This window comes from Peromyscus maniculatus, chromosome 8 (genome assembly GCF_049852395.1).
Source record: "Peromyscus maniculatus bairdii isolate BWxNUB_F1_BW_parent chromosome 8, HU_Pman_BW_mat_3.1, whole genome shotgun sequence".
Lineage (NCBI taxonomy): Eukaryota > Metazoa > Chordata > Mammalia > Rodentia > Cricetidae > Peromyscus > Peromyscus maniculatus.
The window spans coordinates 34205101-34219578 of record NC_134859.1 but is presented as its reverse complement, the minus strand read 5'-3'; the positions used below and the strand labels follow the sequence as shown (position 1 = coordinate 34219578).

The window sequence follows — 14478 nt, the reverse complement described above, 5'->3', positions numbered from 1 at the left end:
CAATCAGGCCCCACGGAGGGTGCTAATTAATGCGAGATCATCAAATACCAGGCTCCCAGGACAACTGTGAATGTTTCAAAGGCCTTTGGATGTGCCCCATTCAGCTCTAATATTATCACTGGTTTTCTGATTAAAATGTTTTCAGAAGAACTCCTGATTATTCTACTTTTGGTGTTCCATATGGCATTTAATAATATTTATTAATTATTCATATGGTATTTAATAATAATAAACCCAAATCTTCAATTTTTTTTTTTTTTTTAAAAGCTAGCGCACACTGTCATTCCAGAGAAAGAGGAAGGGCTGTCTAGGGCCTTGGCCTTGAATGGACACTGGGTGCTGAGCTCTCTGGGCTCCCTTACTGCCCTGCCCCTCCGATTCCCAACAATGTGCTACAGAAGTCTTCAGCCCAGTACTGTCTGCAGGACCAGCCAAAGTCAAGAGAAGCCTGACTGTCCTAATCAAAATACCTGGAAAGGAGGGGACTCTCGTCCAAAAACCTTCAGAGCTTTGTCTGCTCTATTTTAGCCAAATGCCAAAGAGAAAATTTTACTCTTCCCCCGAATCTGGCACTAGGTGCCCTCAGTGGGAAGGTGATCTCCCAACCCTACCTGCTCACAGGAGCAAGCGGAGTGCACTGAGCTGACATCTCCAGGATGTGCCCCAATGGCAGAGCACACATGCTCTGCTGCATACATTAAGCACCATGATTAACCACACCTGGGTCATAAGCAAGTCTAAGAATTAGAAAAGAACTGAAAGTCTTTCTCTGATCATAATGCGAGCAAATAGGCAGCATTAGCACTCCTTCACAGCACTCTGTAGACAAGGGGAATGAAGCACTTCTCAACACACAGGTTCAAGAAGAAACTGTCAAGTGAAAAAATACGAGGCTGAGCGCTGGTGCACGGCTACTTTCCCAGCACTGGGGGGCCTGAGGGAGGAGAATGAGGAACTGAATGAAAGCCCATGTCAAAATCTGTGAGGCAGAGCCTTAGCACTTCTTCAGAAGTGCAGAGAGAAGTTTACAGCACAAAATACTTGCATCAGAAGAGAGACAGCTTCAGACAAACGAACTGTAGACTTGACTCTAAAATGTAATAAATACTTTAAACATTTAGAAGCAAGGAGAAAATCTTTGTGAGACAAAGAGCTTTTTACAATTGACACCAAAAGTACAATTTCAAGGGAAAATTCACAAATTAAACTTTATCAAAATTAGAAAAACCCCCAACACTTTGTTTTTCAAGACTGTTAAACTGGTTGACTAGCCAGAGTATAGAGCAGGAAGAAAGCACCTGCAAAGCACTACTATCTCTATAATACACAGAGTCTAAAAACTCAATAGCAGGGAGCCAGAAAGCTGGCTCAGTGGTAAGAGCACTGGCTGCTCTTCCAGAAAACCTGAGTTTGATTCCTATTTCCCATATGATGGCTCACAACTGCCTGTAACTCCAGCTCCAGAGAATCTGACACCCTCCCTGGGCTCCTTGAGCATTGTATATACGTGGTACACAAACATACATCCAGACAAACATATAAAATATAAATAAATCAAATCTCTTAAAAAAAAATCCTTTACAGTAAAAGACAAACAATCCAGGAAGAAAATGGCAACAGACTCAAGTGGACATTTCCCTGAAACACTGGAAAAGATGACCCTGGTGGGGAGATGGCTGTCAGCACAGTGTCTGCCATACAACTATGAGGCCCTGCATCTGCATCTCAGCACCACAAACCTGGGTGCAGTGGGACACATGTGTGACCCCAGCACACTCAATTCTGACCTCTGCCTTCCACATATATGCATATGTACTTACACAGAACAATCACACATGCATGTATGCAAGGTGTTCAATTATGGCCACTGGAGAAATGGACATTACAGTAACAAAAAGAGAAATGTATACCAAATGCCGTCAAGACACGGAGGAACTGGATCAGCCACACACTGCCAGCAGGAAGGTAAAATGATGAAGCCACTTTGGAAAAGGACATCTTTTTTTTTTTAAATCCTAAACTAGCCACCAGGTGGTAGTGGCACACACCTTTAATCCCAGCACTTGGGAGGCAGAGGCAGGTGGAGCTCTGTGAGTTCGAGGCCAGCCTGGTCTACAGAGCAAGTTCCAGGACAGCCAGGGCTGTTATACAGAGAAAACCAGTCTTAAAAAAACAAATAAGAAAAAAAAAAAAAAAAAACCAAAAAAACTAAACATTTACTTACATTGTGTTCAGAAGTTATATTTTTATTCCAGGAAATAAAAAAATCTCATGGTCAGACAAAAACTTGGACACAAGTATTCATAGCTGTTTTCTTACACCCTCAAATTGAAAATAATTCAGCTATCCTTCAATGAGTGAGTGGCTAAGTAAATTAGAGTACATCCACACTATGGAATACTACGCACCAATAAAAAGAGTTACCAATGTACACAGCTAGTAAGGATTTAGGACTTCAAGAGAACCATGCTGAATGAAGATGAAGAAACTTAGCTCTCCAGATAAAGTGTATACGACACTCCTTTTTGTTTTGTTTTTCAAGACAGATTTCTCTGCATAGCTCTGATAGCTCTGGCTGTCCTGGAACTAGTTCCCTGTAGACCAGGCTGGCCTTGAACTCACAGAGATCTGCCTGCCTCTGCCTCCCAGTGCACTCATCACCACCACCACCTGGCTATACAACATTCTTGAAATGACAACACCAGAGATGGGGAACAGGTTAGTGGTGGTGAAGGGTTAGGGGAAGAGGGAGTCTCTGGCTATGAGACAACAGATGACCTTTTCTGTATAGCTTGACTGTGGTGAGCTCATGACTCTGCATGTGATGGAGTTGACCAGAAGCACACATGCACATAAATGAGCACAAATTACACAGGACAGCTCTGAAGACATCAGTGGACTCAGTAACAGCAGTGGACCTGTGCTGTGATATTACTATAGTAAGGCAAGAGGACATGACTGGGGAAATGGATCTCTACTGCTTCTAATAAATCACAGACAGCAAAGCTACCATTACCTTAACACTTAAAGAGAGCTGGTGAAGCTGACAAAATGCAGACAGTCTGGATGGAGCCATGAGATACGTCACACTGACAAGTACAAAACACCTGACCTGTGCTCTCCTGAGATGCCAGTGTCAGGAAACAGTAAAAAGACAGCACAACCGAAGTAACCCACATTCTGACCTAACCAACCGGGGATTTTCTCTGTTATCAAGGACACATTTGAGCAGAGCTGGAGAATCTGAGAGAGCCTATAGGTTAAGAAACGTGTCAAAAAAAGTTCATTTACTGAGATAATAATACCGTGGTTATGTGAAGCAATTTCTTCTTTCTTTCTTTTCGTCTTCTTTTTTTAAAACTGAAATGGAGTGTAGCTCAGACTGGCCTGGAACTCATTGTGTGGCCCAGCTGGCCTCAGACTCCTGAGTGCAGGATATCACAGGTGTGCACCACCACTCCTGACATGTTTTTATTTTGTTGTTGGTTTTGTTTTTAAATATATTATAAAAAGAAGTATTTAAGCTGCATGATCACAGGATCCTCACGGATTATGGCTGGTTAGAATACTAGTTAGCTCACCTGGTTCCTGTCGCGAGCATTTGTGTACCTGATCTTCTGAATGAAGTAGAATATGAGCCACGCTGAAGAAATAATCATCAAAACAATAAAGGATATTGACACGAAGACTAGAGAGCCACGGCTGAAGTTCTTTGGCGGCATTCGAGTTCCAACAGCTATTGTCATTTGTACAGAGATGTTTTTCTCCAGATAACTCAAAATATCCTTACCCCTCAATTCTGTTATCATGACAGCAATAATATCTCCCGTGCCTGTAATGTAAAACAAATACACAGACTCAAGTGACATCTGAAATTCAGAGACAAATAAATATACATCTATGTTCCCTAGAGGAATTACCATAATTTCTGCTACTGAGAAAGGTTTGCAGACTCCACTGTTGAGCTGACATGAGGCTGCAGCTGTGCACACTGACAGGAGCGGGAACACAAGCAGTACTCCAGACAAACAGGCGAGGCATAGAACAACTCTAGTCCAGCATGAGCTGCCTTACAGCTGCATCGAGAACATTATGAAGCCAGCGACCTGTGTCTTAATCAGGGTGGGTCTACAGCAAAAGATCTTGAGAAAAGTGCTGTCACTTATGGTATGAATAGGTGGTCCTTGCACTAATCATTCTGACATGCACTGCTGAGCAACAACTGTGTATAGAACTAGTACAGGGAACAGAAAGAACCACGTCTTAGGACACACACTTGGCTACAGAGTGACTTAACTGGTAACACTTGAAACTAACTTTGGTCTTCTGTCTAGAGCTAACAGGAGTAAAGCTCCTTCCAGAGCCCTTCTGGATCAAAAACTTACAATTTTCCCTACCCAAAATGGAGATAGTATCTCATGTTGCCCAGGCTGGCCTCAAACTTGAATATTCTGTCCCAGACTCCCATCATGTCTAACCATGCTCAGTGCACTCAAATCCTCTAGGCAGGTCCAAGTTTTAAATTTCTGGACTAGTACCCAGAATGGAACCCAAAGCCTTCAGCTTCTAATAGCTGTTCAGAAGTCTGCCCACAGGCACAAATTATGTAAATTAATCACAAGGATGGTTTGGTTGTTTTTCTAAGTCCTTTTCTTATATGGTTTCCAGGGACAGTAATAAGTCAAAGCAAGTAGTTACTCCCCCAAGGATATCATGGATCACTAGCCCACCTGTCCTCTAATAGGGAACAGTTTTTCACTTTATTTTAAGGAAACAGGGAAGCTTCTCTACAACATGCAACTGTCAGCAGCTGTCCTTTCTAAAGGGAAAGGTAAGTGTGGCAACATGCAACTTTTATAATGCATCTTTTCCAAAGAACCCAGAGAAAAACTGGAGGCTAGGCTTCCCATTTTATTTTGGGAAAGAGAAAATTATAATCACTATGTGAAGTATGAAGAAGGGTTGTGCATCCAAATATAAAATATCCCCTAAAAACAAGCAAGCAGAGTACCCCCAAAATTTGACCTTTTGAAAGCTCCTTCAATGAATATTAAAAAATATTTATTTGGTTTTATATATTTTGTTATGTTTAGAAGTCAAGATGACATGCAACAGAAACTCAGTAACAAAAGTTTTAAGAAAAATACAGCCCAATGTATTGTATTCAAAACTGTTTTAGTCATTTTATCAGCATAGTAGTTTATCAATTTATTTTTATTTTTTGCTTTAAAAATGTATAAACAAAAACAAAACTGCAAAATTAAAGTTAGCATTATTAAATTAATACCTGCCTCTGGCCAGTAAGTTAAAAAAGAAATCATAAAATAATGCTAAACCAGTTTAAATTTCCATCTAGAAACCTTAAGTTTGTGCTTTTACAATGTTCGTCAACAGGCATGATCTGTGGTGTAGGATACCAGGTATGGCTATAAAGTAACTGAGACGGATCCCACAAACGACATATGACAATCAGTCTCATTGCTTTATAATCACACCAAGTACAAGTGGTTTTAGAAATCAGTTCTGAGGCTCCCTCTTGAAGACTCAAGCTGGAAAGTAGTGGGGAGAGCTGCACAGGTAGCCAAGGGAACCAATCCAGTAATTTCCTTAACCGAACACTAAATGGACGAGTCAACTAATCTCAACAGGAGAGCTGTTTGGGAAAGAAACACTTAATTAGTTCAACATCAGTCAATATTCATTGAGCACATACCATGGTCAAGGTTTTCTTCCACTTCTTTTAATTTTCATTTTCCTTTCACTTCTTAAAGGATAAGGAAATTATCTGATCTTAACTGACATGTGAAAAAGGAATCTACTCTCAGGAGGGCAAGAGTGCATGAATCTTGGTATAGCCGTATCATCCCAGCACAAGGGAAGAGACTGGGAAGTGCTGGCAAGGGAGACTAAAAGTGATAGAATAAAAAAGTCATCCAAGCACATCCAAATACTAGTGGAAGCAGTGGTCTGTTACAGACCTGATAAAGTACACTGCAGACCCTTTCTCCCCAACACCGACAGCTAGGACAGCGGGACTCAAAGAACCTAACTTAAGATGGCTCAGACACTTTATACATTTGAGGATGGAGGCTAAAGAGATGGCTCAATGGTTAAGAGCACTGGCTGCTCTTGCAGAGGGTGGAGTTTGATTCCCAGAACCCACATGGCAGCTCATAACCACTGTAATTCTAATTCTAAAAGGAACTAACACTCTTCTGGCCTTTGAGGGCTCTTGCACACAAGGTGCACACAGTCTCATGTAGGTACACACACATACACAAAAAAAAAAAAGATCTTGGGAGTGTTGGTCCATATTCAGGAGGGAAGACAACAGAGGAAATTTAACACTCAGGATGAAATCAGAATCAGAATAGCAGTGATTGGCAGAAGAGAAGGATTCATTAAACTAGAATGATGAAAACAATTTAAGCATAAAATATGTGTTAAGTCCATCACTATACCTATGTTCTGCAACACTAAGACATGGCTTTGGAATTCCATGAATTTCAACAATTAGGCATCTATGCATCACTCTTCCATTGCTGTGATAAAACAGTGTGGCCAAGACAATTTACAGAAGGAAGGGTTTATTTGGCTTACAGTTCCAGAGGGAACGAGTCCATCATAGCAGGGAACCATGGCAGCAAACAGCAGGCATGGCAGCAGGAACTGGATGCTAAGAGCTCACACCTTCTTTTTTAAAAGTTGTTCCGTTTTAATTACAATTATGTATTTATGTATGGGCTTGTGCACATCAGTTGCAGCTGCCTGAGGAGGCCAGGAAGGGTCATCAGATCCCCTGGAGCTGGAGTTACAGGCAGTTGTGAGAGGCCTGACATGGGTGCTAGGAACCGAACTCGGGTGCTCTGCAAGAGTAGAATGTGCTCTGAACCTCTGAGTCATCTCTCGAGTCCCACATCCTGAACCACAAGCACTAAGCTGAGAGAGCAACAGTAAATGTCAGGAGTTTAAACTCTCAAAGCTGGACTCCACATGTACCTCCTCCAACAAAGCCACACCCCCAGAGCCTCCCCAGATGGCACCATCCACTGAGGACCAAGTGTTTAAATATATGCACCTACGGAGGACTTTCTCATTCAAACCGCCACAGATAGTATTAATTTCTTTGAGCTGACGATCAAATGAAGACTACTGTAATCCTTGCTTTTAGTTACTTATAAAAACTTTCATTTTACTTTTTTAATTATAGATTCATTTACTTAATTTTATATTTATGTATATGTTTGTATATCTGCGCCATGTTTATGTTGCTACCTGTGGAGGCCAGAAGAGGGTGTTGGATTCCCTGAAGCTGGAGATACAGGTGATTGTGAGTTGCCCAATGTGGGTTCTGGGAATTAAACTCAGGTCCTTTGGAAGAGCAGCAAGCACTCTTAACTACTGAGCCATCTCTCCAGCCCTCCAACTTATTCTTTTTTGTACCTTAGTGTGGCTACTTAAATTAGCAATTCTTTTCTTCCTCTTTTTATTGAGAACTTTCTTTTCTTTTTTCTTCATAATTTATTTTTATTCTATATGCATAGGTATTTGCTTACATGTATGCCTGTGTGAAGGTGTCTGAAACTAGAGTTATAGACAGTTGTGAGCTGCCATGTGGGTGCTGGGAATTGAACTCTGGTCTTCTGGAAGAGCAGCCGGTGCTCTTAACTGCTGAGCCATCTCCCCAACCCCTGTATTCTGAGAATTTTCAAATGGAACAGTTTCAACACTATGGGAACATTTATGTACCTTTGTTTAGGTGTGCAAACAGGAAACACTTTGGCCTTTCTACATGTATTTCTTTTTGCTGGACCAATTGAGAACAAACTACAACCAATAGGACATTTCAATCTTTAATTAGCGCCGGGTGGTGGTGGCACACGCCTTTAATCCCAGCACTCGGGAGGCAGAGGCAGGCAGATCTCTGTGAGTTCAAGGCCAGCCTGGTCTCCAAAGCGAGTTCCAGGAAAGGCACAACACAGAGAAACCCTGTCTTGAAAAACCAAAATAATAATAATAATAATAATAATAATAATAATAATAATAATAATAATAATAATTTAGCAATATCTACTAAGAACAATGTTATTTCAGATGCTCACAATTTATTAATTCTACTAAAAATTACTTCTGATAAAATAATATAGTTTTTAATACACTTTATATTAAAATATTCTGATTCAGCCTAATAATGTAACCAAGGGCTGTGGATACTGCACCTGGCTATCTTGTCTCATTATAGTTTCCTTTGATCTAAAATAGTTTCTCAGTCATTTTTAGTCCACTGTTCATGAAACTGACTTAAAAAATATATAGATTTTATTTATTCACTATATGTGTGTGTATACGTGCCATGATGTGCTTGGGGTGAGAGGAAAACTTGCAGGAGGAGTTAGTTTTCTCTTTCCACCATGTGGACCCCAAGGGACAGAACTTAGGTTGCTAGGCTTGTTTGGAAGTGCCTTTGGGTCTCGCCAGCCCTGTTTTTATTTTTCAAGACAAGGTGTTACATAGTCCAGGCTGGCCTCAAAACTTGCCATAGCTGAAGACCACCTCATGGTCCTGATACTCCTGCCTCCACCCAATGGGACTACAGGTGTGAACCACCGAGCTGTCTGTGCTGCCCTTACTGAAGAGTCTAAGGCAGATATTTTCTTCTTTCATTTTTCTTTATTAAGAAATTTTCTACTCACTCCACATACTATCCACAGATCCCCCCTCCTCCCACCCCCAGCCATCTTTCCCAAGCCACCCCGCATCCCCACATCCCCCAAATCGAGGTCTCCCATGGGGAGTCAGCAGAGCACAGCACACTGAGCCTAGGCAGGTCCAAGCCCCTTCCCACTGCACCAAGGCTGTGCAAGGTGTCACACCACAGGCACCGGATTCCAGAAGCCTGCCCATAGACCAGGGACAGATCCTGATCCCACTGCCTGGGCGCTCCACAAACAGTTCGAGCTGAACAACCGTCTTGCGTATCCAGAGGGCCTAGTCCAGTCCCATGGGGGCTCCACAGCCACCAGTCCACAGTTCATGGGCTTCCACTAGTGTGGCCGGTCATCTCTGCACGTCCTCCCATCATGATCTCGACATCCCTCGCCTGCAGTATCTCTCCTCTCTCTCATCAATTGGATTCCCAGAGCTCAGCCTGGTGCCTGGCCGTGGATCTCTGTATCTGCCTCCATCAAAGGCTCTATGATGACAGCTAGGTTATTTGCTAGGCTGGTCACTAGAGTAGACCAGTCCAGGAACCCTCTGGACCACTGCCAGCAGACCAAGGTGGGGTCAACCTTGTGGATTCCTGAGAGCCTCCCCAGCACCCTGCCTCTTCCTATTTCCATGATGTCCTCATCTATCATGGTTATCTTCCTCCCTACCCTCCCACTCTGTCCCTGTTCCAGGTTGACCCTCCCATTTCCCTATGTTCTCATGCCCCACTCCTCGCCCTCTGCCACCGCCTCCACACCCAGTCCACTTATGTAGATCTCATCCACTTCTCCTTCACAGGGCCATCCATGTGTCTCTCCTAGGGTCTTTCCCTGTTAGCTAGCCTCTCCAGAGTTGTGGGTCTGGCCATCACTTTCCTCACATTTAGTATCCACTTATGAGTGAGTACATACTATGTTTGTCCTTCTGAGTCTGGGTTACCTCATTCAAGATGATATTTTCTAGTTCCATGCATGTGCCTGCAAATTTCATGATATCATTTTTTTTTTTTTTACTGCTGAGTAGTACTCCATTGTGTATATGTGCCATATTTTCTTTATCCATTCTTCAGTTGAGGGGCATCTAGGTTGTTTCCAGGTTCTTTCTATTACAAATAATGCTGATATGAACATAGATGAGCATGTGTCCTTGTGGTAAGATTGAGCATTCCTTGGGTATATGCCCAAGAGTGGTATAACTGGGTCCTGAGGAAGACTTATTCCCAATTTTCTAAGAAACCACCATACTGATTTCCAGAGTGGTTGTACAAGTTTGTATTCCCACCAACAGTGAAGGAGTGTTCCCCTTGCTCCATATAAGCTGTCTTCAGTGTTTTTGATCTTAGCCATTCTGACAGGTGTAAGATGGTATCTCAGAGTTGTTTTGATTTACATTTCCCTGATGACTAAGGATGTTGAGCAATTCCTTAAATGCCTTTCAGCCATTTGATATTTTTTTTTAAAATGCCTTTCTATTTGGGCTTATTTGATCAGTTCCTGATGGATGTTCTCTTATAGTTGGTAAGAGAGCTATGAGGTAATCCCTTCCTTCCTTTCCTCCCTCCCTCTCCAGGGAATCACCTCAGGAAACAAATGGTGGTTTTACTTTTATTACTGATGGCAAACTTTATGACTTGAGTAACTAGTACCTGACAGATTTTATTATAAATAAATGTATTTCTATTAATTAATAAGCAATCTGTAAAGTAATACTTTCTGATCATGTGAATAGCTAGAGCCTCAAAAGCTTTTACTCAATGCTCACAGCATCCACTGATGAAATAATTACTATAATGACATCTATCAAACTGTTATTTTCTAATCTCCAGAAGTGATTCTGTCATCAGAGCCATTTACAATATTTTTTGTTCATCTCCCCCACCCCCATGAAAACACAAAATGAAGCTGGGCCTGGTGTGCACTTGTAATCACAGCTCCTCAGGAGGCTGAGGCAAAAGGCTGGCAAGTTCAAGGGAAGCTTAGTTAACTCAACAAGACATTATCTCAAAATAAATAAAAATAAAAACGGAGGGTTAAGGTGTGGCTCAGTTGAGAGAAAGCTTGTCTAGCATGCACAAAGCCCGGGGTTTGATCCCCAGCCCCACACAAAATCAGACATGATAGTTCATGTTTGTAACCCCAGTACTCAGAAGGTAGAAGGGTCAGAAGTTTAAGGTCATCCTCAGCTACACATCAATTATGAGGCCAGCCCGCATACACAAGACTCTTTCTTCAAAAGCAATAATAAAATAGTTAAAAAGAAGCAGGGTATGGTGGATCATGTTTATAAAATCAGCATTGGGGAAGGTGAGGCAGGAGGATTACATTGAGTTACAGGATAGCCTGTGCTACAGAGTAACATACTGTCTCAAAAACAACAACAAATAAACAGTAAATGTAAAGGAGCTGAGGCACAGCTCAGCAGCAGTGGAAAGTGCAGCATGTGTAATATTCTAGTTCAAGTCCCAGGATCACAAAAGCTACTACCACCAATGGCCGCAGAGCTGCTGGGCTATCTGTCTTTCTGAAAGACACCTGATTACCAGATATTCTATAGTCCAATGAGAAAAAAGGATGAGTGGAAAAATACCACACTGCCATAATTATGCCTACAATAAAATCAACTTTAAGGTGCCAAATTAGGAACCTTGAACTACCCTCCTTTTGGTCTCTGGAATCAGAGGCTGTAATCTGAGGAACCCTCCTGAACATCAGTTTCTCTTTTCAAATAGTTTGGTACTGACTGCAAATTTCATGATAGATGGTAACAAATGCTATATAGCTGATGAGTTTATCCATTGTTATTCACAGAAAGTAAAAGGAGGAACTCACAATCCTACTACAGAATGTAGGACTCCATTCCCTTTTCAGCTGTTCCCTACTAGCTCAGGAACACTCAGCTACTTGCAGACCAACACTACCCTCCTGATTCCAAGAAGATTCAGCTTCAGCTCCGAGAGTGAGTCTCCCAGGAGGAAAGAACAGATTCCTTCCTTTTACCTTGCCTTGCAGTAAGTCTCTTGACTAACCCAGTGCAGCTGGGATGCAGGAAGAGGGGCTGGGGGAGCTATCTGAGGTCTCAGACTACAAATGGAGAAAGGCAGTTCAGCTGTTCTGCTGCAAGCTTACCTGCTTTCTAGAAAATCCCATCTCTGTGGAAGATCCCACTCAAAACAGGCCAACAGTTGAATCTGTCTGTTACATTCAAGTCACCATGCAAAGCTCTAAAGAGTTTCAAAACCCACAGATAGGCAATTTCAGGAAACTTCACTTTCATAGTAAGCACCCTCGAGTTACACCGGGTAGTTACTGGCAACGGCACTAGAGTTATTCCTGCAGAGCCCAGCGACCTTTCATATGTTAACCAGAACACCACAAGCTAAGTGAAAGAGATTTAAATCTCCTCCAAGTTCTAGAATGGCTAGTGAAATGACAGGTGTAATTCAGGGGTTTTCTACAGCACTCTGTTCATCTGTCAAGAGACAGCCAAACCCCACACTGCCCCCACCTGTCTCAGTCTAGTCTGTTCACGGATGGCTCCACTGGCTTAAGTCCTTAGCTGTGTACGTAGTTTTTCCTTTTTTCACGTTTGGCAGGCATCTTAGTTACTTCTCTATTGCTCTATCAAAACACCATAACCAAGGTGACTTAGAAAAGAAAGCTTTTCATTGGGATTATGGTTTCAGAGGGTCAGAGTCCAGGATGACAGAGCAAAGGCATGGTGGCAGGAACAGCTGAGAGCTCCCACCCTGATCTGTAAGTAGAAGGCAGAGAGCCAGTCTTTTTTTTTTTTTCTCCAGAGCTGAGGACCGAACCCAGGGCCTTGTGCTTGCTAGGCAAGCACTCTACCACTGAGCTAAATAAATCCCCAGCCCCGAGAGCCAGTCTTTTGAAACCCCAAAGCCCTCTCCCAATGAGACACCTCTTCTAAGAAGGCCACACCTCCTATTCTCCCCAATTGTATGAACCCATGGGGGGCATTCTCATTCAAACCACCACAACCAGGGTGTAGTTCAGTGGCAGAGTACTTGCCCAGTCAGCTTGAGGCAAGACGGGGGCATGGCAGTAATTTCAACAGATTCAAGGATGGTTGTTTCAATGATAGATCTCTTCCCGAGATTTGTTACTCATTTCTCAAAACACAGCTTTGACCTGTCACTCTTGTTCAAAAGCCTTTGCTGTTTCCTTCCTGTAAAGTTAAAATCCAAATTCTTCAGCCTAACATTCAAGGAATCTGGAGAACCAAATGGTTCACAGGGTATCTGGTGAGCCACATTTTGGACAGTCTTGGCCCCGGTGAAACTGCTGGTCAAGGTAACCCATTCTAGGGCTGGAGAGATGGCTCAGCTGTTAAGAGCACTGGCTGCTCGTAACAGGACTCAGGTTTGGTTCCCAGCACCACATGGTGGCTCATAGATGTCTAACTCCAGTTCCAGGGGACCTAACACCCTTTCTGGCCTCTGAGGACACCAGGTACACATGTGGTGCACATACATACATGAAGATAAACACATAATACAATCTTTAAGAAAACTTAAAAGTGACTGGTAGTGGTTTGTTTAAGGAGATCGCATAGTGGAGTCAAGAGGAAAAAGATGGAGAATGTGCCGAAGAAACTGGAAATTTCAAGAACGCAAAATGAAAGGAGAGGGGAGACTAGGCAGAGGCAGTGATCAGAAAGCAAGATACTGAGTTTGAGACTTGAGATGAACAGTTCAGTGAGGTGGGAAGGCCCACGAGAACAGCTATGGGATCAGGTCCCCGAAGAAATGAATGGTCGAAGGACCCGAGGAGGAAATCCCTTTAGGTTAAAATATTCACCTGAAGTTGCTCAGGGCTACAGCAGAACTATGAGTGGATAAGTAGCTGAGAGTCAAGACATGTGATGTATGGAACAAGGCAGTAAACGATGACAGAGGGAGCGTGGATCTCATGACACTGGAAGATCCAGTTCTGTCATGGAAGTGCACTGGCATCAAAGCAGCTGTGGTGGAGTTAGGATGATGACATCCACATCCACCCAAATCCACAAATCTCACAGCACCAACTGAAGACTGCAGGGGAGCCAACCGTGGCTGCTACCAAGGGAGGTCTCAGTCACTGATGCTCACTAGGACACGAGACTAGGTTATCGACTTCAAAAAGACTGAGGTCCACTGAGCCCATGTTCCTTTACTCCTTGGAAAAGAAATTCTTCAGTCTCACACAGTAAAGCTAAAAGACAATATACAGAGCTCTATAGTTTTTTGGTGGTTTTTTTGGTTTTGTTTTGTTTTGTTTTTCAAGACAAGGTTTCTCTGTAGCCTTGGCTGTCCTGGAATTCACTATGTAGATCACCAGGCTGGCCTCAAACTTGCAGAGAGATCTGTCTGCCTCTACCTCCCGAGTGCTGCCCGGCTTGTGCTGTATAGTTTTATGTCAACTTGACACAAGTTGTAGTCATCTGAGAGGAGGGAACCTCAATTGAGAAAATGCCTCCAGAAGATAGGGCTGTAGGCAGGCCTGTATGGCAATTTCTTAGTGATTGATGGAAGAGAGCCCAGCCCATTGTGGGTGGGTCTACCCCTGGGCTGATAGTCCTGGGTTCTATAAGAAAGTAGGCTAGGCAAACCAAGAGGAGCCAGCCAGTAAGCAGCACCCTTGCATGGCCTCTGCATCAGCTCCTGCCAACAGGTTCCTGACTGTTTGAGTTCCTGTCCTGACTTCATTCAATGATGAACAGTGATATGGAAGTATAAGCCAAATAAGTCCTTTCCTCTCCAAGTTGTTTTTG

At 42.8% G+C, this 14478-nt stretch overlaps 1 protein-coding gene across 3 annotated transcripts in view; it reads right to left on the bottom strand.

The window, feature by feature from the left end:
* The window catches only part of Rnf130 (ring finger protein 130), a 108611-nt gene that overhangs the window by 53000 nt on the left and 41133 nt on the right, over nucleotides 1-14478 (bottom strand). For all 3 annotated transcript variants that reach the window (XM_076578255.1, XM_076578257.1, XM_076578256.1), the window contains exon 3: nucleotides 3582-3832. In XM_076578255.1, the coding sequence (XP_076434370.1) occupies nucleotides 3582-3832 (251 nt within the window). The remainder of the gene's footprint in view (nucleotides 1-3581; nucleotides 3833-14478) is intronic.